The sequence below is a fragment of the Manis javanica genome, chromosome 7, assembly GCF_040802235.1.
Source record: "Manis javanica isolate MJ-LG chromosome 7, MJ_LKY, whole genome shotgun sequence".
Lineage (NCBI taxonomy): Eukaryota > Metazoa > Chordata > Mammalia > Pholidota > Manidae > Manis > Manis javanica.
The window spans coordinates 7700483-7725553 of NC_133162.1; the positions used below are offsets into that span (position 1 = coordinate 7700483).

The 25071-nt window shown below is 43.9% G+C and overlaps 1 protein-coding gene across 3 annotated transcripts in view; it reads left to right on the forward strand.

The window, feature by feature from the left end:
- Positions 1–25071, forward strand: part of CPXM2 (carboxypeptidase X, M14 family member 2) — a 114398-nt gene that overhangs the window by 32143 nt on the left and 57184 nt on the right. For all 3 annotated transcript variants that reach the window (XM_017676177.3, XM_073240169.1, XM_073240168.1), the window contains one exon: positions 17356–17495. In XM_017676177.3, coding sequence (XP_017531666.3) covers positions 17356–17495 — 140 coding nt within the window. The remainder of the gene's footprint in view (positions 1–17355; positions 17496–25071) is intronic.

Sequence of the window (25071 nt, forward strand, 5' to 3'; positions counted from 1 at the left end):
CCTGCAACTTTGCTGTATTCCGATATCAGTTCTAGTAGTTTTGGAGTGGAGTCTTTAGGGTTTTTTATGTACAGTATCATATCATCTGCAAATAGTGACAGTTTAACTTCTTCTTTACCAATCTGGATTCCTTGTATTTCTTTGTTTTGTCTGATTGCCATGGCTAGGACCTCCAGTACTATGTTAAATAACAGTGGGGAGAGTGGGCATCCCTGTCTGGTTCCCGATCTCAGTGGAAATGCTTTCAGCTTCTCGCTGTTCAGTAAAATGCTGGCTGTGGGTTTATCATATATGGCCTTTATTATGTTGAGGTACTTGCCCTCTATTCCCATTTTGCTGAGAGTTTTTATCATGAATGGATGTTGAATTTTGTCAAATGCTTTTTCAGCATCTATGGAGATGATCATGTGGTTTTTGTCTTTCTTTTTGTTGATGTGGTGGATGATGTTGATGGATTTTCGAATGTTGTACCATCCTTGCATCCCTGGGATGAACCCCACTTGGTCATGGTGTATGATCCTTTTGATATACTGTTGAATTCTGTTTGCTAATATTTTATTGAGTATTTTTGCATCTACGTTCATCAGGGATATTGGTCTGTAATTTTCTTTTTTGGTGGGGTCTTTGCCTGGTTTTGGTATTAGGGTGATGTTGGCTTCATAGAATGAGTTTGGGAGTATTCCCTCTTCTTCTATTTTGTGGAACACTTTAAGGAGAATGGGTATTATGTCTTCTCTGTGTGTCTGATAAAATTCCGAGGTAAATCCGTCCGGCCCCGGGGTTTTGTTCTTGGGTAGTTTTTTGATTACTGTTTCAATTTCTTTGCTTGTAATTGGTTTGTTTAACTTTTGTGTTTCTTCCTTGGTCAGTCTTGGGAGGTTGTATTTTTCTAGGAAGTTGTCCATTTCTTCTAGGTTTTCCAGCTTGTTGGCATATAGGTTTTCATAGTAGTCTTTAATAATTCTTTGTATTTCTGTGGAGTCTGTCGTGATTTTTCCATTCTCATTTCTGATTATGTTGATTTGTGTTGACTCTCTTTTTCTCTTAATAAGTTGGGCTAGAGGCTTATCTATTTTGTTTATTTTTTCAAAGAACCAGCTCTTGGTTTCGTTGATTTTTGCTATTGTTTTATTCTTCTCAATTTTGTTTATTTCTTCTCTGATCTTTATTATGTCCCTCCTTCTGCTGACTTTAGGCCTCATTTGTTCTTCTTTTTCCAGTTTTAATAATTGTGATGTTAGACTATTCATTTGGGATTGTTCTTCCTTCTTCAAGTGTGCCTGGATTGCTATATACTTTCCTCTTAAGACTGCTTTCGCTGCATCCCACAGAAGTTGGGGCTTAGTGTTGTTGTTGTCATTTGTTTCTATATATTCCTTGATCTCTATTTTGATTTGTTCATTGATCCATTGATTATTTAGTAGCATGTTGTTAAGCCTCCATGTGTTTGTGAGCCTTTTTGTTTTCTTTGTAGAATTTATTTCTACTTTCATACCTTTGTGGTCTGAAAAATTGGTTGGTAGAATTTCAATATTGTGGAATTTACTGAGGCTCTTTTTGTGAGCTAGTATGTGGTCTATTCTAGAGAATGTTCCATGTGCACTTGAGAAGAATGTATATCCTGTTGCTTTTGGATGTAAAGTTCTATAGATGTCTATTAGGTCCATCTGTTCTAGTGTGTTGTTCAGTGCCTGTGTGTCTTTACTTATTTTCTGCCCGGTGGATCTATCCTTTGGGGTGAGTGGTGTGTTGAAGTCTCCTACAATGAATGCATTGCAGTCTATTTCCCTCTTTAGTTCTGTTAGTATTTGCTTCACATATGCTGGTGCTCCTGTATTGGGTGCATATATATTTAGAATGGTTATATCCTCTTGTTGGACTAAGCCCTTTATCATTATGTAGTGGCCTTCTTTATCTCTTGTTACTTTCTTTGTTTTGAAGTCTATTTTGTCTGATATTAGTACTGCAACCCCTGCTTTCTTCTCACTGTTGTTTGCCTGAAATATGTTTTTCCATCCCTTGACTTTTAGTCTATGCTTATCTTTGGGTTTAAGGTGAGTTTCTTGTAAGCAGCATATAGATGGGTCTTGCTTTTTTATCCATTCTATTACTCTATGTCTTTTGATTGGTGCATTAAGTCCATTTACATTTAGGGTGACTATTGAAAGATATGTACTTATTGCCATTGCAGGCTTTAGATTCGTGGTTACCAAAGGTTCAAGGTTAGCTTCTTTAGTATCTTACTGCCTAACTTAGCTCGCTTATTGAGCTGTTATATACACTGTCTGGAGAGTCTTTTCTTCTCTCCCTTCTTATTCCTCCTCCTCCCTTCTTCATATGTTGTGTGTTTTGTTCTGTGCTCTTTTTAGGGGTGCTCCCATCTAGAGCAGTCCCTGTAGGATGCCCTGTAGAGGTGGTTTGTGGGAAGCAAATTCCCTCAGCTTTTGCTTGTCTGGGAATTGTTTGATCCCACCATCATATTTAAATGATAGTCGTGCTGGATACAGTATCCTTGGTTCAAGGCCCTTCTGTTTCATTGCATTAAGTATATCATGCCATTCTCTTCTGGCCTGTAGGGTTTCTGTTGAGAAGTCTGATGTTAGCCTGATTGGTTTTCCTTTATAGGTGACCTTTTTCTCTCTAGCTGCCTTTAAAACTCTTTCCTTGTCCTTGATCCTTGCCATTTTAATTATTATGTGTCTTGGTGTTGTCCTCCTTGGATCCTTTCTGTTGGGGGTTCTGTATAATTCCATGGTCTGTTCGATTATTTCCTCCCCCAGTTTGGGGAAGTTTTCAGCAATTATTTCTTCAAAGACCCTTTCTATCCCTTTTCCTCTTTCTTCCTCTTCTGGTATCCCTATAATACGAATGTTTTTCCTTTTGTATTGGTCACATATTTCTCTTAGTGTTGTTTCATTCCTGGAGATCCTTTTATCTCTCTCTATGTCAGCTTCTATACGTTCCTGTTCTCTGGCTTCTATTCCTTCAATGGCCTCTTGCATCTTATCCATTCTGCTTATAAATCCTTCCAGGGATTGTTTCACTTCTGTGATCTCTTTCCTGACATCTGTGATCTCCTTCCGGACTTCATCCCACTGCTCTTGCATTTTTCTCTGCATCTCATCCCACTGCTCTTGCATTTTTCTCTGCATCTCATCCCATTGCTCTTGCATTTTTTTCTGCATCTCTGTCAGCATGTTCATGATTTTTATTTTGAATTCTTTTTCAGGAGGACTAGTTAGGTCTGTCTCCTTCTCAGGTGTTGTCTCTGTGATCTTTGTCTGCCTGTAGTTTTGCCTTTTCATGGTGATAGAGATAGTCTGCAGAGCTGGTACAAGTGACCGCTGGAAGAGCTTCCCTTCTTGTTGGTTTGTAGCCTTTTCCTGGGAGAATAGCGACCTCTAGTGGCTTGTGCTGGGCAGCTGTGCGCAGACAGGGCTTCTGCTTCCTGCCCAGTTGCTTTGGGGTTTATCTCCACTGTTGCTGTGGGCTTGGCCTGGCTGGGGCTGTTCCTCCAAAATGGTGGAGCCCCGTTAGAGGGGGAGCAGCCAGGAGACTATTTATCTCCGTAAGGGGCCTCTGTGCTCCCTGCTGCCCAGGGGGTTAGAGTGCCCAGAGATCCCCAGATTCCCTGCTTCTGGTCTAAGTGACCTGTCCTGCCCCTTTAAGATTTCCAAAAAGCACTCTCCAAACCAAAACAACAACAGCAACAATGAGAGAGGGAACAGAAAGGAAAAAAAAAAGAAAAAACACGCGATTTTTTTTTTTTTTTTCCTCAGGTGCCGGTCCCAGGCACCCGCGCACTGGTCCTGCTGCCCTGTCTCCCTAGCACCAGGGTCCCTGTCCTTTCAAGGCTTCCAAAAAGCACCCACCCACCGGTCCCGCAGGGAAGGAACGCTCAATATTCTTTGTCCTCAGGCACTGGTCCCACGCACCCGCTCACCAGTCCTGCCGCCCTGCCTCCCTAGCACCGGGGTCCCTGTCCCTTCAAGGCTTCCAAAAAGCACTTGGCAAAAAGAGAGAAAAAAAAGGGGAAAAACGCGCGATTTCTTCCGTCCTCAGGTGCTGGTCTCAGGCACCCACCCACCGGTCCCACAGGGAAAAATGCGGGATATTCTTTGTCCTCAGGTGCCGGTCCCAGGCACCCGCTCACCAGTCCCGCCGCCCTGCCTCCCTAGCACCGGGGTCCCTGTCCCTTTTAGGCTTCCAAAAAGCACTCGCAGAAAAGAGAAAAAAAAAAGGGGAAAAACGCGCGATTTCCTCTGTCCTCAAGTGCCGGTCTCAGGCACCCGCCCACCGGTCCCGCAGGGAAAAACGGGGGATATTCTTTGTCCTCAGGCGCCGGTCCCAGCCACCCGCTCACCAGTCCCGCCACCGTGCCTCCCTAGCACTGGGGTCCCCGTCCCTTCAAGGCTTCCAAAAAGCGCTTGCCAAAAAGAGAAAAAAAAAAAGGGGAAAAACGCGCGACCTCCTCCGTCCTCAGGCACCGGTCTCAGGCACCCGCCCCCAGGTCTCGCAGGGAGAAACGCGGGATATTCTTTGTCCTCCGGCGCTGTTCCCAGGCACCTCCTCACCGGTCCCGCCACCCTGCCTCCCCAGCAACGGGGGCCCGTCCCTCTAAGGCTTCCAAAAAGCGCTCGCCAAAAAAAAAAACTGCTCCGGTTTCTCTCCACCCGCCGGGAGCCGGGGGGAGGGGCGCTCGGGTCCCGCCGGGCTGGGGCTTGTATCTTACCCCCTTCACAAGGCGCTGGGTTCTTGCAGGTGTGGATGTGGTCTGGATGTTGTCCTGTGTCCTGTGGTCTCTATTTTAGGAAGATTTTTCTTTGTTATATTTTCATAGCTCTATGTGTTTTTGGGAGGAGATTTCCACTGCTCTACTCACGCCGCCATCTTGGCTCCCGCTCACTTTTTTTTTAAGTCAACTCCTATCATTATAGCTGTATTTAATTATTTTAAAGCAATTATGACTTCTTAACTGTGTTAGTGTTCTTTAGGATTGATTTTTTTTTTAAGTCTTCCGATTATAGAATTGCACAGATTTTGAATGGTCTGATAAAACTCTAGCTTTTCCTGTGAGCTTACTTTAACAGTACAAGATTTTGCAGGCCCTGAGCTTTTACTGAATGGCATTTGCCATGTTATAGCAGAAACACCTGTCTCTTTGTCTTAGTCTACTTGCACTGCTATAACAAAATATCGTATGTCGGATAGCTTAAACAGCACAAATTTATTCCTCATGGCTCTGGAGCCTGGGAAGGCCACGATCAGTGTGCCGGCAGAGTGATGTCTGATGAGAGGCCTCTTCTTTGTTCATAGATGGCTGTCTTCTGTGTCCTTAGGTAGTAGAAGGGGCTCTAGGGCTCTGGAGGGCATCCTTTTTATAACAACACTAATCCCATCTGTTCAAGTTTTATCATGAGATTGCAGAAATTCAATTACATTTTCAGACTCCACTTCTAATTCTCATTCTTTTGCTGTTTCTACCACACCTGCAGTTATGTCCCCTGTTGAAGTCTTGAACCCCTTAAAGTCATCTATGAGAGTTGGAATCAACTTCCAAACTCCTATGAATGTTGATATTTTGACCTCTTCCCATGAATCACAAATGTTCTTAATGGCATTTAGAACATGAATCCTTCCTAGAAGGTTTTCAATTTACTTTGCCCAGATCCTTCAGAGGAATTACTGTCTGTGGTACCTATTGGTACCTACTGTCTATGGTGCCTATAGCCTTATGAAATCTATTTCTTAATAATAAGACTTGAAAATCAAAATACATCTTGGTCCATGGACTGCAGAATGGATATTGTGTTAGCAGGCATGACAACTACACTAATCTTGTACATGTCCATCAGAGTTCTTGGATGACCACACATATTGTCAAAGGGCAGTAAAGGAATCTTCTTTTCTGAGTAGTAGGTCTCAATAATGGGCTTAATATATTCAGTAGACCTGGTTGTAAATAGGTGTTCTGTATCTAGGCTTTGCTGTTCCATTTATAGAGCACAGGCAGGGTGGATGTAGTGTAATTATTAAGGGCCCTAGGATTTTTAGAAGGTCAATGAGCATTGACTTCAACTTAAAATCACCAGCTGCATTAGCCCCTGACAAGAGAGTCAGCTTGTCCTTTGCAGCTTTGAAGCCAGGTATTGACTTCTCCTCTCCGGCTATGAAAGTCCAGGGTGGCATCTTCTTCCAATAGGAAGATATTTCAAATCTGCTACATTGAAAATCTGTTGTTTAATGTAGCCACCTTCATGAATTCTGTAGATCATTCCAGATAACTTCCTGCAGCTTCTCCATCAGCACTTTTGCTCTATCTTGCACTTTTATATTGTGGAGACAGCTTCTTAAACCTCATGCAGAACTTCTCTTCTGCAGTTTCCTTACCTCTCTCAGTCTTCATAGCATTCAAGAGACTTTGCTCTGGATTAGACTTTGGTTTAAGGGAATGTTCTGGCTAGTTTGTTCTATCCAGGTCACTAAAATTTTCTCCATATCAGCAGTAAGGCTGTTTTCTCTTTCTTATCACTCATGTATTCACTGGAGTAGCACTTTTACTTTGCTTTAAGAACTTTTCCTTTAGATTCATAGCTTGTCTGGCTATTTGGCACAGGAGGCCCAGCTTTCAGCCTCTCTTGGCTTCCTACGAGCCTTCCTCACTGAGCTCAGGCATTTGTAGCTTTTGATTTGAAGTGAGGGACGCTTCCTTTCACTTGAACACTTAGAAGCCATTGTAGGATTTTTAACTGGCCTAATTTCAATATTGTTGTGTCCGAGGGACTAGGGGAGGCCCCAAGAGCAGGACTGAGATGGGGAAATGGCCAGTGAGTGGAGCTGTTAGAATACACACACCAGTTCCATCCCTTAAGTTTGTTGTCTTATATGGGTGCAGTTTGTGGTATCCCAAAACGATTCCAATAGTGACATCAAAGATCGCTGCACTGACCACAGGTCACCAAGAAAAATATAATAATAATGAAAAAGTTTGAAATGCTGAGAGAATTCCTGAAGTGGGACACAAAGACATGGAGTAAATAAATGCTGTTGGAAAATGGCATGCGGGACTTGACACAGGGTTGCCGCAGACCTTCAGGATATAAAGAATGCGGTATCCACAATAAAGAGAAGCATAATAAAACAAGGTATGCCTGTAGCTTTTTTTGCAAGTGGAATTTTGCTTATTTCAGTTTAATAATAAAAGCTTAGAGAAGCAACTCAAATTTACATTTCATCGGTATGTTGAGATAAGCTAGATCTTCCAAGAATTCGAGGAAGAGACCCAGTCCAGCAGGATGGCAATGGTTTGTCCCATCACCTGTGATTATTCTTCCTTTTTGCCCAGGATCTTTTTATATATTAACTCACTTCTGAGGATGTGATCTCATTTAGAAACAATCACTGGCTGCTTCTGCTCGGGGATCAGCCACAGACGGATTAGAAATTAACATAACCAAGTCTCAAAAGAGAACTTTTCCAAGTCTCGGTGACTACTAATGCTTGTAGTTGGTTTTAGGAGGTAACTCTATTTAGGTGGGTCATTACATTATAGCTCATCGCCTTTTCTGTCCCTGCATAATCCTCAGAGGACCCTAAGAGATTTTCCATGCCTCCTAAACTAAGCAAGGTTGAGTCAGAGGCAGTGCCACTCCTTGAGTGATTATCCCCACACCGTTATTGCGTTGGATGCTTTCTTAGCTGCAAAGCCTTGAGCAAATTGTAGCAGCGCTCAACACTTCAAAGATCTGGGTTTCGATTTCATTCTTAAGACTCTAAAGGTGAGTATGAGCCTGACACAGGGTTAGCAGAAATGACATACTGAGAGCATGGATGGAACTCAGGATATTAGCACAATTCCTGCCTATAATCAGGGGTGTAAGAGAGTCGATGCTCAGATCAGAGTATTGAAGAATGAGTTGACATTTTGATGTCACAAGAAAAAAACATGGGGCACTGCATTAACACCTCCAGATGTGAAGCCTGGTCACAGTCATTTGAGATTCTGTGGCCCATGTTTTGTCTCATGTGCATTAGCAAGTGGCATAGAGTCTGATCGCAGAGAGGAATTCTCCTCTGGTACCTCTTTCACGAGCACAGTCTGGCTGTAATAGCGCCTGTCTGAGCCGTGGCTCAGCCCCAGGAGGTCAGGAGGTCACCATGCTCCTCTTGTCAGTCATTTTGATAAAGTAGTTCTGTGGAGCACTGGGATGCTGATATTAGGATCTACGTCCAATATTCTAAAAATCTTTTTTCCTTGAAATGAAGTGTGAGCCTTGAAAATGGCCCGTGCTGGTGGCTTCAGATAGACCCGCAGGCAGACATACAGTCAGTTACAGAACATTGAGCCAGGTTTCATCCTGGGGCTGAAGTTCACATGTGTGGGCACGTCTCACTGTCTGTAGCCCCATCCCTTTGGGCCCGGAGGTACCTGGTACCCCCCACCCCCACCACCCAAATGTGGTAGCTGCAATTATCCTGGCAGGAAGTACACGGAAACCTAGCCTAGGGCCACACCATTTTCTCAGGCACCATCCTGTACGTGCCCTGTTCCTGCCTGTTGCTGGAGTTGTCTGCACCCAGAATCTTCTGCCCCCACAGCCTGTCTGTTCCTTCAGAACCCTTCCAGTTCTCTGGGTGCTTAGCCTCCAGTGTGATCAGCCTCCAGCATGTGCCTGGATGCACAAAATCTTGCTGTAACTCTCCAAGTCCTGGCTGGGGGCTACTTGTGTACAAGGTGCTGTGGAGGCAAAAGTAATCACGGTGGGTATAGTTTCCAAACCAAGGAACGTCCGGCTTGTTCTGATAAAGGGATTTTATTCTGCATCTGGCTTCAAGACTGGGAGACAGTGTGTGGATGCCAAAATGCTGGAATTTGGATTTTTATGGTAATAACAGGACCAAATGTTTTAAATCATGACTCTCACGGAAATTTCAAAATGAGAATTTATCATTATAATGCTAATGTGCTATTATTAAGAATTCTGGAGATGCTTGCATCATAAACACGTGAGCAGTCAGTGGAACCAAGCAGAAGAGCAGGGTAACGCGAGGAAAGGGACCCTGGAGTAATGAAGACTCCCTGGCCTGGGAACTGCACGTTATTAAGGAACCACAGGGCCCTCTGGTTCAGATGTGGAATCTATTCCACTTGCTATGTGAATTTTTCTTTATAATTTTATTAAGTTCCATAAATTAGCATTTCATTTCATCTTCAATATGTTCAGAAGGAAACTTTTCTAGAGATAAGGAAATTGAAGTCAGAAGCTAAATGATCTGCCTAAACCCTACAGTGAGTAGTGCAGAGCTGAGACTCAAAGTCAAGGCTTCTGGCCATAGGTGGGCCCTGTGCTCTCTCCAGCACCTTCAGGAAGATTCATCACATTCACCAGCTCGTGGCCTCCCCGGCTTCCCATCTTGTGACTCATTCCCCATTCGCTGGCTGGAGCCCTAGTATCTTCCAGGCCTGCATCCTGGTGGGGCCCAGAAAGTCTGAGGGTGTCAGCAGTTACTCCCATGGGGCCTCATGTCCATTCCACTGGCACAACCCAACTGCCCTCTCAAATGATGCTTCCTGGGGATGGGCCCCTGGGGTTCTATCTAGCCACCCGCAGGGCAGCCAGGCTGTCTTCTGGACGTGCACAGTTGGGATGTGTGCAGGTCATTCTGTGCTAGGGCTTCAGTGGACGCAACAAACTCCACAAGTGGAGAAGCCAGGGTGTGGGTGGGATGCAGAGGATGGGCAGGGGGAAGGAGAGGGGGCGAGAAAGAACATCAGAACGGGGCCTTTCTTTTATTTCTTCATTTCATTGACACACGCCCACCTCCAGGGCTGGAGAACAAATGATGAGAAAACGGAAAGAGTCCTGATGTCGGAGCAATTATTTATGGAGGACCTACCCTGTGCTGGACCCTGTCTCAGTGCTTGGCGTGCCGCAATGATCAAAACCAAGATCCTTGCCATCCGAAAGCTTACAATCTAGGGGGAGGCACATAAAAGCAAGAAATGTGATAAAATATAACTTTTATAGCATGTTAGAAGATGGTACATGCTGTGGGAGAAGAAATGCAAAACAAAATAAGAAACGGTGGTGGGGGTCAGCAGGGCCATCTCTGGGGAGGGGACAGGTTATCGTTAAAGGTGATCAAAGTGAGCTTTATTGAGGAGGTGGTGTTTGGGCTAAGTTGGCTTGAAGGAGATCAGCAAGGAGTCAGGTAGCCCTGGGAAGAGCATTTAGGCAATGGGAATAGGGATTAAGTCGCTTACATAAAGGTATGATTACTAAAATAAACATGAAAACAAAGATGCACCTTTAAAATTTTCAAAGGTATCATGAGCTTAATGCCAAGAAAATAGGTCAGTAGTTAAAGATACAGCAAAACAAAAGAAGCAGTAAAAATAGAATATCTAAGAAAAGTCAGTGACTCATTAAGACAAGTGAACATCTGTCAGTGGGCTGAAGTGACCAACTTCACTTGTTGATAGGACACTTCAATTATATCATAAAAAGATTTCAGCCATGGGTCTCAGCACACACATGCCTAAAACACAGTGGGGCATGCTGGCACCTCTATAGCTTCCTTATATTGAGTGCTTATTATGTGCCAACCACTATACAATACTTGGCATGTGATTGTGAAGTCATTCACATATCCTATATGCAATAATCCTATCAGATAGATTCTATTTCTGTCTCTATTTTACAGACAGGCTGACCTAATTGGGGTATTTAAATAATGAGCTGTAGAACCAGGACTTGAACTTAGTCCACATGGGACTCCAAAGGATATTCCATGCTGTGCTGTCTCCCCAGAGCATGGAGACACATCTGTCTTTATGTAGATCGCTGATAGGTGAGTAAATTATTATATATTTTAAGAATTAAACTACATATTCCAGAGAAACCAAAGTGTTTCCAAAATTTTAGGTGAATTGAATTAGAATGTTGATGTGAAATACCTTTATTGTCTTTTTCAACAAGTGTATTTCTTTCCCTGTCTTTTCTTTATTTAAACAATCAATAAACGGTTTATGGTGTATTTAATAGATTTTATATAAAAGATTTTTAAAAGTTCAAACTAGATGTTTATTATTTTCCTTGGCCACTGCAAGGAAATATTGAGGAAACTGGTTTGGGGTTTTAAAAATAGCTTCAAAAACAATGAGTATTTCTTTTAACCAACTTTACTGATAATTAAGGTCTGAATTGAGACAAGGCGCTCTGCTAATTTGAAGAAAGATCAGCTGATCTGCACCTGGGAAGTTCTATGGGTTTATCAAAGGGTTATCACAGATTTTTTGAAGGAGTGTTCAAACCACATGATGGCCCTTTTATGGAAGATTTGTTACTTAACTGTATTAATCAGATGTCACATCTAACATTTTCAGGTAACCACCTCCTTCAGTGGCAATAATTTGTTGGAAACCTATAAAGTTTCAGCCACTGCTTCTAAGATTTTTTTTTCAAAAATACTTATTTAAAGTAACTATCATTCCATCCTAATTCTGCCCAAGTAGCCCTGGGCCATATCTGCAGAGTGGCAGCTGAAAGTCAGTTACCCTGAAATTGCTGAATAGTGACAGTCACTTAGGTACAATGTTTTAATTTGCTTCCAGATGTTTCTGTATAGAGGCAGCCCATGATTATAAATTATATACAATGCAAAACAATAACTTCACAATAGCAGCATGATCTTGAGATTCACTGTTTTCTATATATACCATAAGGCAAAACACTTTGCATAGTGCCTGGCACATAGTAGGTGCTCTGCAGACAACTGCAAAATAAAAGAATAAACAAAGTAGGCTTTACATCAGTCACCCTCTTTATATATTCATCCCCTTCCCTTTTCTTTTTAAATTACAAATTTATGTTTATCAGTTTTATAAGGAAGTAATTGAAGAAACCAAAGTGTTAAAGGGTGATAACAAAATAAACCAATAAGATGGTGGTTGCCAGGGGCGGAGGGGAAGAGGAAATGGGGAGATGCAGGACAAAGGGGACAAGCTTTCAGTTATAAGAACAAGTTCAGAGGATCTAATAAACAGCATGGTGACAATAACTAATGGTATGGCATCACTGAAAACTTGAAAGTTGCTGAGAGTAGATCTTAAGCATTCTCACCCCACACTCAAGAAAAGACTTAACTATGTGCTGTGTTAATTATCTTTATCTTAGCAATTATTCCATGATGTATATGAACATTAAATTATCACATTGTACCCCTTAACTATATACATTTCGCACTTATTCCTCAGTGAAGTTGGAAAGAACAAAAGCAAAACAAAGGTCCCCTGTCAATGCATCCCACGTCACCCCAGTCCCCGCCTGCCCTCAAATGCCATGAATGAGACAACTACTTTCAACTCTTCCATCGCTTCTTTGGGAATTTAAATCTTTATTTTTAAGTAAAATGCACATATTGAAATGTATTGATTTATACATTTTTTTACTTTATTTTTTAATTCTTATGATGGGAGGTAAGAATTTCAGCCCATTTTTATTAGCCCTTTACCCCTATTCAATTCTTCCAATAAAATTATATCTCAACTTTTGGGTAAATCTATATTCAAGGGTTTTTTTGTTGTGACTGTGTAAATATTGCTCACAGTATTACTGAACCAAGAAATATTGTAGTTTTGAGCCAAGAAACACTAATTTTATATCATTTCTTAAAACCTTTTTGTTTTCCTAGATCTGCTTCTGTTTTTAAAAACATCCCACACCCTGTAATAGATCTGGGTTGGTAATGTGCCCTTCCATATAATTTTCTCCAAGGTCCAAACCTATTCAATGGATTTTTCATCTCACTTTTGTTTTTATGTTTCTGTAGATACCCTTTCAGGTTATATTCTGCATGGGCTGCTTTCTGCGTCTTCCGTGTAGCTGCTTTCCTGGGTCTTCCCTCACCATCGTTCTGAGAATTCTCTCCTCTGTTGGAACCTTTGATTTCTGGAACTGGTATCTTCCTTTTTTTGGTGTTCTGCCTCATTTTTAAGTGCATCTAGGAGTGCATCCAATAGTTTCCTGGAAATGGTGAGTGAGACATTTTTTGAGGATCTGTGAATCTGAAAATGTCTTCATTTTACCATCACAGTTGACTGATAGTTTGAATATAAAATTCTAGGATTAAAAATCTTTTCCTTTAGGATTTTGAAGTCATTATCCCTCCATTCTTCCAGCTTTAGATGTTGCTATTGAGAATTCTGGTACTATTCGTATGCCTTTTGCTCTGCTTATATATTTGTTTTATTATTCATTTCCTCTTTGGAAGCTTGTAGAATCTACTCATTTTTGATGTTTTGAAGTTTTACAGTGATATACTTTGGTGTGGGTCTTATTGTATTCATTGTACTGGGTTCTTAGCCTTTCAGAGACTTAATTAAGCCTTATAGATTTGGGACATTATCTTACAGAAATGTTTGATACTTTCTTCCCATAAAAGCCTTCTGGATTTCTTCCTCAGCTTTTCTTATTTTTCTCTTATTGTCTATTGTTATTGGAATATTCACATTCTATGAGCTCTTTCTTGTGCCGTGTTTTTTCCTTTGTAAGAATATCCTATTCTTGTTTCATGCAAGTAAATCTTCTCTTTCAAGGGGTATTAATTAGAGTTTTTCTGAAGTTTTCTTTGGTTCTCCATTATATTTTCAGTTCATTTATTTTTTGTTTGTTCTAAACCTGGTTGCCTGTGTTCTAGAGTTGGATGGAGGAAGGGACCTGGGGCAGGATGCTGATACGTACTGAGTTCCCTGTTTTTACCCATCACATCACACCTGCCTTCCTCTGTGTCTGGGGTCCCCAAATACAGAGCCTCTATGGTATTATTTTTTTAAGAGAAAAATTTCAAGTCTTCTATGGAGTGGGAGTGGGGACATGGGAATCTGATTTTTTATACACATTTAGAATCGATTCCCTGTTTTCAGTTTTGCCTCACCTTCCAAGATACTTAATAGTCTAACTTCTGAGGCTTTTAGGTTCTGTGTGGCTTGCTTCTCATGCTGTGCACCTTGTAGGTGAGCATTTCCCCTCTTGCTGAGTCAGTCAGGATTTCTCCATCTGAGTTCTGTCTTCATATACTGTCATTTAGGGATTATAAATGTCTTCTAATTTTGTCAGAGATCAAGGTTGTATTTCCTTATCTTTTCTTTGTTTGGGTGGAATTTTTGAGAGAAGAACACGGAAAAAAACCAACGTATTTACTACATCATCCTGAAATAGAAAAATCCTATTTGTTCCTAAATGGATGCTATCAGTTTTTCTCTTTGTTGTGAATTTAATAATTCCCACATTTATCTTAAGCAAAGTTTAGTCTGTTAGGTGCATTGGTGGGGTTTTTTAAGGTAAAGAAAAGATACAATAACTTAATTTCCTTGGGAAAATTACATTCTTAATTTATTTGGCAGTGTCGTATGAGTAAGCATTCCATGTTACGGTGTTTTCAAGACTTAACTTACACTTTAAGGAATCTAGCCTTTTATTTCAATGACTTCTGATTGAAATTTCTCTAAAATTTATGAACCGTTTCTTGCATTATTAAACAAGAAGGGATAAATGTGCCCTTTCTTGGTTTCTCAGGCATCATATTAATATATATTGCACCAGGGTGTAATTTGGTGACATTTCTGGGGCTGCTACCTCCTCTTTCACTGAGTTCTCCCAGGCACTTGCTTTATAAATCCAGAATTGATTTTGCAGAGGTGGCTGTCATTTCCCAGTGAGTCAGTTTCAAGAAGGGCTGGCCCCCTGACACCCTACTACATTTAACTGACTGTGTTCAGGAAGAACTGAGATTGGCAGCATAAGCAAAGTATCCTGGCTGGCAAAACCAGGGACCTAAAATTTAGTGCTGAATCCCAGTTAGCAGACTTTGAAGGGCATGAGGATAGTTCCTCCAAGCTTCCATGATTCTATAGGAGTGAATATCCTGGGCTCTGTGGAAGCTCTGTTCTTGGCTTGCTGAGCTCACGGCCCGGTATCCTCAGCCTTGGCATGATGGACATTTTAGATGCGGCCATTCTTTCTGGGGCCTTTCATGAGCATCATAGGATGGGGAGCGGCATCCTGGCCTCTAGCTTGCCAATAGCATGCACCTCCCCAAGTTGTAACAGCCAAAAATGACTGCAGACATTGCCAAACACACCATGGGGGATGGGCAACATGAACTCTTGTTAGAACTTTAGACTATGGGTCTCCTCTCTTTTCAGATTTTATAACACTATTCTGGATATTTAAAGTTGTAGGAAATGTGACAACAGTTAACTGGAATAGTATTGTAATTCCCTAGAGTTTTGTAAAATGTGAAATAATTTGGAAAACACCCACATTTCCATGACCTGCCCAATAGTCATTGTTCGAAATACACTGAAAACTAACATTTATTGAGCACTTATTTTTTTGAGCTCACACTATGTACCAGGCCCTAATGTAGCACAGTTAACACCCTAAGGGAGAAATGATCATTGTCTTCACTTTAACATATGGGGAAATCAAGGCACAAAACATTTAGGCAAATAGCCTGAGCTGATACATCATGAAAGTGGCAGAGCCAGGATTCACATCCAGGAAGAAGGACTTCAGAGCACAAGCTCTTAACCACCACACTGCGCAATGGCTGATCTTAAGATACCAAGTCCCAAACACAAGCCCCGTTTATAGACTTAAGGCTGTCTACCCAGTCTAAGCCCCAAGAGGGCAGGGCTAAACAGTTGCCACCTTTACAGTCCTGTTGCCTGGGCCAGGACTTGGCATGTAGTACAGGCATGGTGAAGGTCCATTTTAATAAATGAGGGAAGCTATTCTAAACACCAGTTGCAACAAAAACTAAGCGTATGTTATGGTTTCTTGGAAGAAGATGAATTGTGACAGGGTAGGTCAGTTACATGTTGTAGGTTTCTGTCATTGGAAGAATAACTGCCTTCAATGAAGAAAGGAGTGATTGTGTAATTATAGCCTTCAGGCTGGGATAGTGATTGCCTCGTTGACTGGCAGTGTTGGGCAATGAGAGGTTTTGCTTGATAGAGTCACTACCACTTTAACAAAATTCACTGAGCACAGTGAAGGACTGGTAACATACACTTGAGAAACTCAGCTTTTCTTTGACGGTTCTAGAAGGCGGAGCCTTGCAGCACCTCTAGGTCCTTATTGCAGACCTAGATGTGTGCCACTAGACCCTGGAGTTCTGGAGCATGTTGACTAAAAGCTTTCATATTCACCTTCATTTCAGATAGTAGTGCTTTTGGAAGACCATGGTATGTTAGTATTCTGACTTTTGCCCTCAAACCTCTTTCAAGATTGGTTCAGGAGTGTACTGGGATGCACTTGCTTTGCTTCGGTCCTGATACGTGGCTTACGTTAGTTCATGTAGTGATGGGTAGAATTCTGCTGATGGGACCCTTGCCACGTTGCTGCTCTGCTGATGCTGGACTCTGAATTTCACATCACCATTACCCATTAAAGGTAAGGCTGTCCCAGGGTTTGAGCTGGAAAGTGGTCACAGGTAGGGAGCATGGGCTGACCTATCATTTTTATCTTTTGAATATCCTTCAGACATTTTTCTCATCTGATTACATACTTGTGAAATAGCCATGGAAAAATGGGATTAGTACAGAAAGGTTTTTAATAAATTAGGAAGTTTCAGTTGGTCCAAATATCCTTTTTTTTTTTTTTAAGGTCAGTGAATTCTCTTTTCAACTGGTGATAATAAAGGGCAAATTCCAGACCAGAAGCTTCACCTACCTTGTAAATTCAGATAAAAGAATGGTAGCAAGAGTAGCTGATACTCAAGACATCAAGTGACTAAAATGCTAAAAAGTAAATATTCACTAGATAAACTTACCCTTCAACACCCAGCTCAAATATCACCTCCACCATGGGGCTTTTTGCCCTGTTGTCCCACAGACCAAGGTAGCTCTGCTATCCTTAAGTGCTCCCATAGAAGTTTGTTCCTATTCCTGAAGTAACACATGCCCCATTGTGTTCTAATTCATTTATGTGCACGCCTTTCTTCCTGCCTGGATGGTGAGGTTCTGGAGGGAACAATTCACCTTTGTGTATCCAGCACCTGGCATGTGTAGGCTGGTATGTAGGAGACAGTCTGTGTCTTTGGATGAATGAGTAATAGGAGAACTCATTTAATTTCATCTTTCATGCTGGGCAAGAAGATTCAAGATATTCAAATATTTTCAGCTTGTTAGTAATAAGCAATTCCCTTTTATGATTTAGAATAAGGAGATGAGGGCACAGTGATTTTTTTATCTCCTTCCTCATTATCTTCTACTCCCCCTCTCTTCTTCTCAGGCTCATAAAAAAAATTGGATTCTAAGTCTTTCTGAAGAACATCTCTCTTTCTTTCCAGGCAGGTATTAATGAAAATGATTTTTATGATGGGGCGTGGTGTGCAGGAAGGAATGACCTCCATCAGTGGATTGAAGTGGATGCCAGACGCCTGACCAAATTCACTGGTGTCATCACTCAAGGAAGGAACTCGCTCTGGCTGTAAGTGGGGCTGGACCTGTGCTTTTCTAGACTTCATGCCTTGGGTCTAGTATTCTAGGGTTTGGACAGAGACAGGGAGGTTGCAGAGAGGTCTCTGGTGATAGGCAATAGAAGGGAAGATAATTGGAATGTGCATCTCTTGGAAGGACACCCTCCCCCAGGACAGGAACAGAGAGAGAGGTCCACCTGGCAGGTGAGGCTGAGCAGACCAAGGTGCAGTCAGGACAGTACAGCTTTGGCAGGCGACTCCGTCTTGGTGAGTGACTGGTGCCCTGACTCGTGGACTGAACACAGGCTGAGCAGGAACTCTGGACCAACAGTGGGCAGCAGGTAACAGGTCCAAGCCTCAGTAGAAGTTATGACTCCTCCAGACTCTGGGAAGAAGATGGGAAGCCTCAGCAGGTTCCCAAATAAAGAACTGCTGGATGAGTCGTAGAAATGAAGGGTGAGCTGGGGTGACGCCTGAGAAAGAGATAGAAGCCATTTCTCAGAAGCCAGGTTAGGGTCAGGGCTGGACTGTAACAAGATGACCTGGTATAATCCCAGGAGAGGTGGGCTGCAGCCCCTTAAAACTGTCCAACTGGTGGTACATACATGCAATGAAATATTATTCAGCCTTAAGAAGGAGGGAAATTCTGACCCAGGCTACAGCCTGGGTGAACCTTGAGGACCTTATGCTGCATGCAGTAAGCCAGGCACTAAAGGACAAACCCTGTATGATTCCACCTACGTGAGGTCCCTGGAATGGTGAGATCCATAGAGTGAGACTGGTGCCTGCCGAGGGCTAGGGGAGGGGTGATGGGGAGCTATTGCTTAATGGGCACGGAGTTTCAGTTTGGGGCGATGAAAAGTTCTGGAGAAGGATACTGACGGAGGTTACACAGCAGCACGAATGTACTTAGTGCAGCAGAACGGTACACTTAAAAATGCTTAAGATGATACATTTGATGTTACATATATTTTACCACAATAAGTGAAGAAATGTATGAGCAAAAAACCCACCAAACGTCTCCCCCTTCATCCAGGGCTGGTTGTGGAGACAGAGGCAGGGCTACCCTGTGGGACTGCCCTGTGAGTCCAACCGTGAGAGCAGGAAGCCTACAGACCCTGGGGGCTAGTCAAGGCCCAGGAGGGTCCTCAGGACCTGGGGTGCTCTCTGAATGTAAATGAGGAATTTTCAAATTCTTCTAATAACAGTCAGTTACCTAATGTCACGGTGTAGGGGCCTTTGTACCCTTGGTTTCTCAGCTGTGGCCTCGTCAGCTGAGAGCCCTCCTGCCCTGTCCCCCCTCCCCATGCGTACTCTCAGATTCCATGTCTTGACACCTTCCAGTATTTACTAATTACTTTTGGCAATTATATAAAATCTGTTTGTGATTTGCTGATTAGATTAATTTTCAATTCCCAGAAAGGTCAACCTTAATAAATAAAGCAGGAGAACAGAAGGGAACCTAGCATCTGTGCTCATGCTTAACTGCCTGTCATTGTCACTGGAAAGAGGACTTTCTCACACAGTGACAGCTGTCATGCAATGACTCATCTATTTTCCTCCAAACTTTTTTTTTTGGGTTAAGACAATATTATACCATCTAGCTATGCTTTAAAACATTGCCCATGTTCCACTGTCCTTAGCAAACGTAATCTTTTACATATCTGTAATCACATTATATATGCAATTATGTTTTTGACTTAAAAACATATCCATAACATTTTTCATGCTGTTACTCAGGCTTCATAATGATTGTTTTTAATAGCCTGTAATTTACTCAGACATGCCTCTATTACTGCCTCAATTTTCTATTATCACATAGCATTTTGTAAGAAAGCATTTTCATACTTATTTCTTCCTTTGAATTATTTCCTTCAAATAAATTTCCAGAGCTGGGATAATTCGTGCATTTTGACAACATTCACTCTGTGTTTGTGCTGTTTTGTGGATCACATTTTATTCAGTCGCTTTTCAATAGCATTTCTGTACTGCTCCTCTAGGCCGAGTTTTGCTCTGGGGTATGCATTTTCCTCTAATCAGAGGCTTATTACCATTACAATTGTTATCACTGTTTAGGATCTGAAAGACAAGAATTTGGGGGTGTGGGAAGTTGAATTGCTCAAGAAAAATGGGAACTTGGATAGGCTGATGTGAGATTGTCCGTAGGGATGAGAGCAAGAATTCTACCTTAAAGCTTGGATACTAACCGGCCTAACCACTATCATTAGAGGCCCAGTAGTTGAGTTACTGTTGGATCAGAAAGACAGAGCAGGGTAGGGATAATTCTCACATTCCATTTCAGCTGGAAACACAAGAGGGTTTGGGTGAACAAGGAATTGCAGTGAACAGTATCTTCCTTTGGCTCAGCCCAGGACAAGAACATCTGAGAGAACACCAGGAACAGAATTGCTTTTAAGAGGCAGGTTTTGTTTTATTTTGTTTCTGTTTTATTTTTTAGTGTCTAAATGTATTTCAAGTAAAATTATTCTTCAAGGACAATGAAAAGTAATCTGATGGGTTTCAGTTTGTCTTACCTCCTAGAATAGGACTGTCTGCACTCAGGACTGAAGAGGTGGGACAAGGACCCATTTTGGTATCTGAGCCCTTCTTCCTGGAGGCATGAATAATGCCGGAAGCACTGGGATCTATTCCAGTATGACCACAAAGCATACCAGTGATAGATCTCATCCAATACTAATAGTAAGGAAGACACCGGCTGTTCCTCTTTCCCTCTGCCCAGGACCTCGGTGCCCACGCTGCACCCAGCATCATTTTTAATATTCCTGTTTATCGGTTTCTGTATTTCTCCCCATCAGTCTGTGAGGGCCTTGATGATGGAGGCAATGCTTCGACAGTCTGTGTCCCTGGGACCTTGTCCCAAGCCAGGCATCTACTAGGTGCTCAATCAATGATTCCTTAATGAGTGAATATTGTCAGGAAGTAAGAAATTGACTAAGGTTCATTCACATCAAATGGTAATGAGTTCATCAATGTGAGCATAAATGACCGAGTGGGAGTTTTAAATATAAGCGGGGAGAGAGGAGAAGCTGTGGAAGGGGAGGCTGAGAAGGATTTCCAGAGGACAGCGTGTAAACAGTGTGGCTTTAGAATCCCGTGTGGCTCTCGGCTCTTGTGGGTTATGAGATTTCCCTTCTCTGAACCTCAGTTTGCACTTCTCTGAATCAACATAACTACTGTCTGTGTCGTAAAGATGTGATTAAAGGTAAGTGAAATTGTTATAACACTTTAAAATTACCTAGAACATAATAAGTGCTCAGTAAATGGACTTTCTTCTCTCTGCACCTCAGGGTTTATTTAGAATAGTGGTTTTCAAGCTTTGTTTTTATCACAGGTCCTTCCTTTGGTAAACTGGAAACATTTGGAAAACACAGACAGGTGAGGCTGCTCTGAGTGAATGGTGGCAGGGGAAGGGACCCGGAGGGGGCGGATGGGATTGTGGGGACGTTGCCCCCTGGCCCTTTCTCCTGTCACAGGAGCACCGCTGGAGGGCGCCTTCATGCAGTGTCTCTGTAGGAAGCACCCTAAACAGCTTGAGGTCTGTGTGCAGGTTACAGTCCTGCCAACTCTCCAACGGCCGAGTGCTGCGTCCGGGTCACACGCAGACTGGAATTCAGACCAAGATGAGCAATGGCACCGTGGGGATTAGAGTTTGATTTTTTTTGGTTAAATGTGCAGAACAAGGCCTCATCTTAGAGCGTCACACTGTGGTTGGTTAATGTGTTAGAAGCGGAAAGGAAACGGTTTGCCTGCCAGCCCTTTGGGGTCGGCCAAATGGATGTTACTGTGTATAAATGGCTTTTATCTGGTTGTTGGAGTGCAGAAGCCCTTTGGAGTTCACAATGTATATATTTAAGAATACCATCAATACTTTTCAGTTAGCGGATGTCTATAGTTGGTATTTTTAAATGAACATCCATCACCGTATGTGTTCCTGACATTCTCTTCAGGTGTCTGTGGACTCCTTCATGTGCTACTGAGTAATCTGTACTAAGTACTAGGGATGCAAAGGTGAGCAAGGAGTGGCCTGCCTGCACGGGGCTTTGAGTCTGGTCAAAGAATCCAGTATGTTAACAGGTCCACTAAATAGCAAAGTCCTCACTGCCGTGTGATGGGGAGAGAGAGCGCTGTTCACACCTATGCTATAGGGGTGGAGGATGAGAGCAGTTTCGGGAGGTCTGACTAGTTCATAGCCAAGTTGATGGAAAACTCTATGATTCTAGTTTTGAAAATTTTTCAAATAATTCATGCTATTTGAACATAATAAAATATAATTGTTTTTATTATATTGAATAATTTATACTTTTCACCAATATAAATTATCCTTCCCCATTGCACTGCAGTTTAGTGAAACGTTAGTATGCTAATAAAAGCCAATCTTTTATTCCCTAATTTCAGAAAGTATATTAGATATATGAGGGTTACAATTGCAACCAATGTGATGATTGAAAAGTTAATTATTCTGCTGGAGGTGACTAGATCTGCTAATGACTTGGGCGAAATACAGGCAATTTAAAATAAAAACGTTTTAAATTTTAATGGTTTAATAAACAAAATGATTCTCATTCTCTCAAGAGTCTATAAATGTGTCCTTAAAGTGGGGCAGCAGTTTGATTGATGGATCTGCAAGGACTGGGGAGGGTTCAGCTAGTTGGCTTGGTTTTTAAAAAGCAGGCAGGCTGACTAGAGCAAGGTGAGTGGGAGCTCGCCTGCGAGCCAGATTTGTGGCCGGGAACACGAAGGTGGTGGAAAAACTCAGCCCAGCCTGAGGAAGCTGGCTTTCTGTCTGTCAGAGGAAAGCCTCAGCAGAGATACTGATACTGAACGTGGGCTTCCCCTTGGCAAATTGTGATGGTGAAGGGCAGGAGAGACTGAGGCATCCGACCCAGGAGGAAGGCAATGCCAAGGGAAGGCCTGTTTCCCTTTGTCTTGCAGACAGCTGTGTTCACAGGAGGGGACAGGGGCTGATGGGGCAGGTCCACGAGGGGCACAGGGGTGGCAGTGAGGAGTGGGGGGCTCACCCTGGAAAGGAGGAGGGTCTCCTGGTCCCTTGAGACCTTAAAAGTGGAGGAGTAAAGCCGAGGTGGATTCAGAGCCTTCACACCGGAGGGGCTCGCGTTCCTAGTGAAGTAGGAGGGGCAGCCCTCTGCAGACGGTGAGGACGGCAGGTTTAGAGAGTGAAAACTCACCGGGAAAGGATAGGGAGATTCTGCGTCCAGATGCAGAGAGGGCTTAGGCAGCGTCCGGAGCTCCTAGAATTGTAATGGTCCCACTGGACACTGGTGGTGTTTTCTCCCCAGGGGGTGTTGATAGTAGTGCAGCTGGAGGCGGTTCTGGGGCAAGGGCATTGTAGGAACGGGCAGGACATGGAGCGTGCTGGGATGGAAGGGCTGTGAGGTTGAGCTCCAGGGCTGGTAGGGAAGGAGTGAAAGGCTGAAAGCTGATTCCCGAGAGGTGAAGGGCAAGTTCAGGGAGGTCCTGGGAGAAATGAGGCGTCAGGAGTGAGGGAGGGGTGACCGGGGAGGACAGTGACCATTGAGGACTCTGCAGGGGCGGGAGAGGTGATGACTGGAGCCGTGGGGCGTGAACGGAGGGTCAGAGAGGCGTGGATGTCTGTGTATCTTGAGGCCACAGGGTGAGTGCCAGTGTCCTCCCTGTGGGGAGAATCTCCAAGACACACTGAACCCTCACTCAGGAGACGAGATGAGGGGACAGCTGACCGAGTCGGGGATTCTGTGTGAGAGGAAGAGCCTGAGGTAAGAAGAGGCCGAGACGCTGCTGGAAGATGTTCACTGGACTCGGGGGTGGGGACGGAACCTCCCCTGCGCCTCCCTGGCCTCAGGCTCTGCCAGGGACGGACCTCTGGTCACCCCAGGGAAAAGCGTTGGCTGCTGCTTTCTTTTCATCTCCATCTGTTCCCCAGCCCTGGGAGGGGGCCTGGCTGCCTGGAATGGTTCTCCCGTTCCTCAGGGGGCGCTGGGCCCCCCAAAAGCCCTGAGGGTGCAGGGGGAGGGCCCGGGATCCCGAGCTCAGAGGGAGGCTGCCTGGCACTTCATAAATCACCCTCTTGGGAGGGAGGGTGTGTTTCCAGACAGTCACGCTGCCTAGCCTCACTGACCGGGGAGTGAAATGTTGGCCACCTGTAGGCCTTGTGGGCAGAAGTTCCCAAACTCCTTTCTAACCCCTTTGAAAACTGTGGAGTTAGGTATAAATGGGGGGTTTTAGTGAAAACGTCTCCAAGTTCATGTAGAAGGCCAGGCACGGAATCATTTCTCCACATGTCAGGATAGTTATTTGAAATTACATAGAGCTTTCACAGCCGTGTGGCTCATGCTAGGTTTTCTGTGGGCCCAGGACAAAGGAATCGTCCTCGGAAGGTAACATCTCTGAGATGGAAACAGCCCTAGAGCCCCTTCCTGAGGGCGAAGCTTCCATCCTGCTTTGTTCAGGGGTCCCTGTCCCCCCAGCTGTGACCCCCCAGGAAGCCCTCCAGAAGGCTGCCGGGCACACCCTGGCTGGTATGTTCTCGCAGCTGTTTCCTGGTGGGGAGGCCCCCCTGTCCTGCGGACACCTCCCCCTCTCTGACCTCACTTCCGGGCTAGGAGCCCCTCCTCACTCCCGAGGTGCATAAGCCTGTTCCTTCCTCAGGGCCTTTGCATTCGCCACTCGCTGCCTGGAGGTTCAGCCCTCAGCCACTCTTCTGAAACCCACTCAGTGGCTCTGTGTCCTCACTTGGCTTTATTTGATCACCTGTGTATTTGTCCTGGCACTGATGTCACTCCCAGGGAGCAAGTAGGACTCCCAGCTCCACTTCGGTGCCCTTACTGGGAAGGCTTACGAGTACCCCTTCCTGCTGCGTCATTTGAAACTGTTCTGATCTGATCATGTCCTGATTCTCCTGTCCGGAGGCTGGAGAGCCACCTCCAGCCAGAGTCCACCCAGCACGGAGGGTTTTTGAGTGCAGAAACCAGAGAGGGCAGGTGCCATGCCCCATGAGGGCGCAGCTGTCCTACTCCTTTGCCGTCCTTCCTTCCCAGGTGACCAGGTCCTCACCTGATGTCGGTGAACCGATAAGGGTGCAGATTCCAGAGTGAGACTGGGGCTCCAGACTCTGCGGTGTCAGGGCCTTGGCTGTGTTTCTGAGCCTTTCTGTGCCTCTTACTTCACCAGTAAAATGGAGATGATAATAATGTCCCTGCCCCATGGGACTGTTGTGGAGGCTAAAGGAGTTAATACATGGCAGGCAGTTAGGACAGTCCTTGGCATGCAGTAAGCACCTCCTAGGAGTCTGCTGGGCTGCCGTTTTCCTACGATTCCTTCCCGTCTGCATGGACGGTCCTGCTCACATGTGAGCCCCCAGCCTCACCCCTGGGTCTTCTCTGCTGCCAGCCTCCTTGGAACACTCAGATGCTCAGACTGTGTTCTCTCCTTTCTCCAACGGCCCTCGCTTCCTCTGTGTGGTCTCAGAGTTTTTAACCAACAGGCAGGAGCCACCAGCTCTGAGTGGGTGGGCGGTCTAGGCGGTCTTCTCATCCTCTGAAGCTTCAGTTTCCTGGTCTGTGAGAAGAG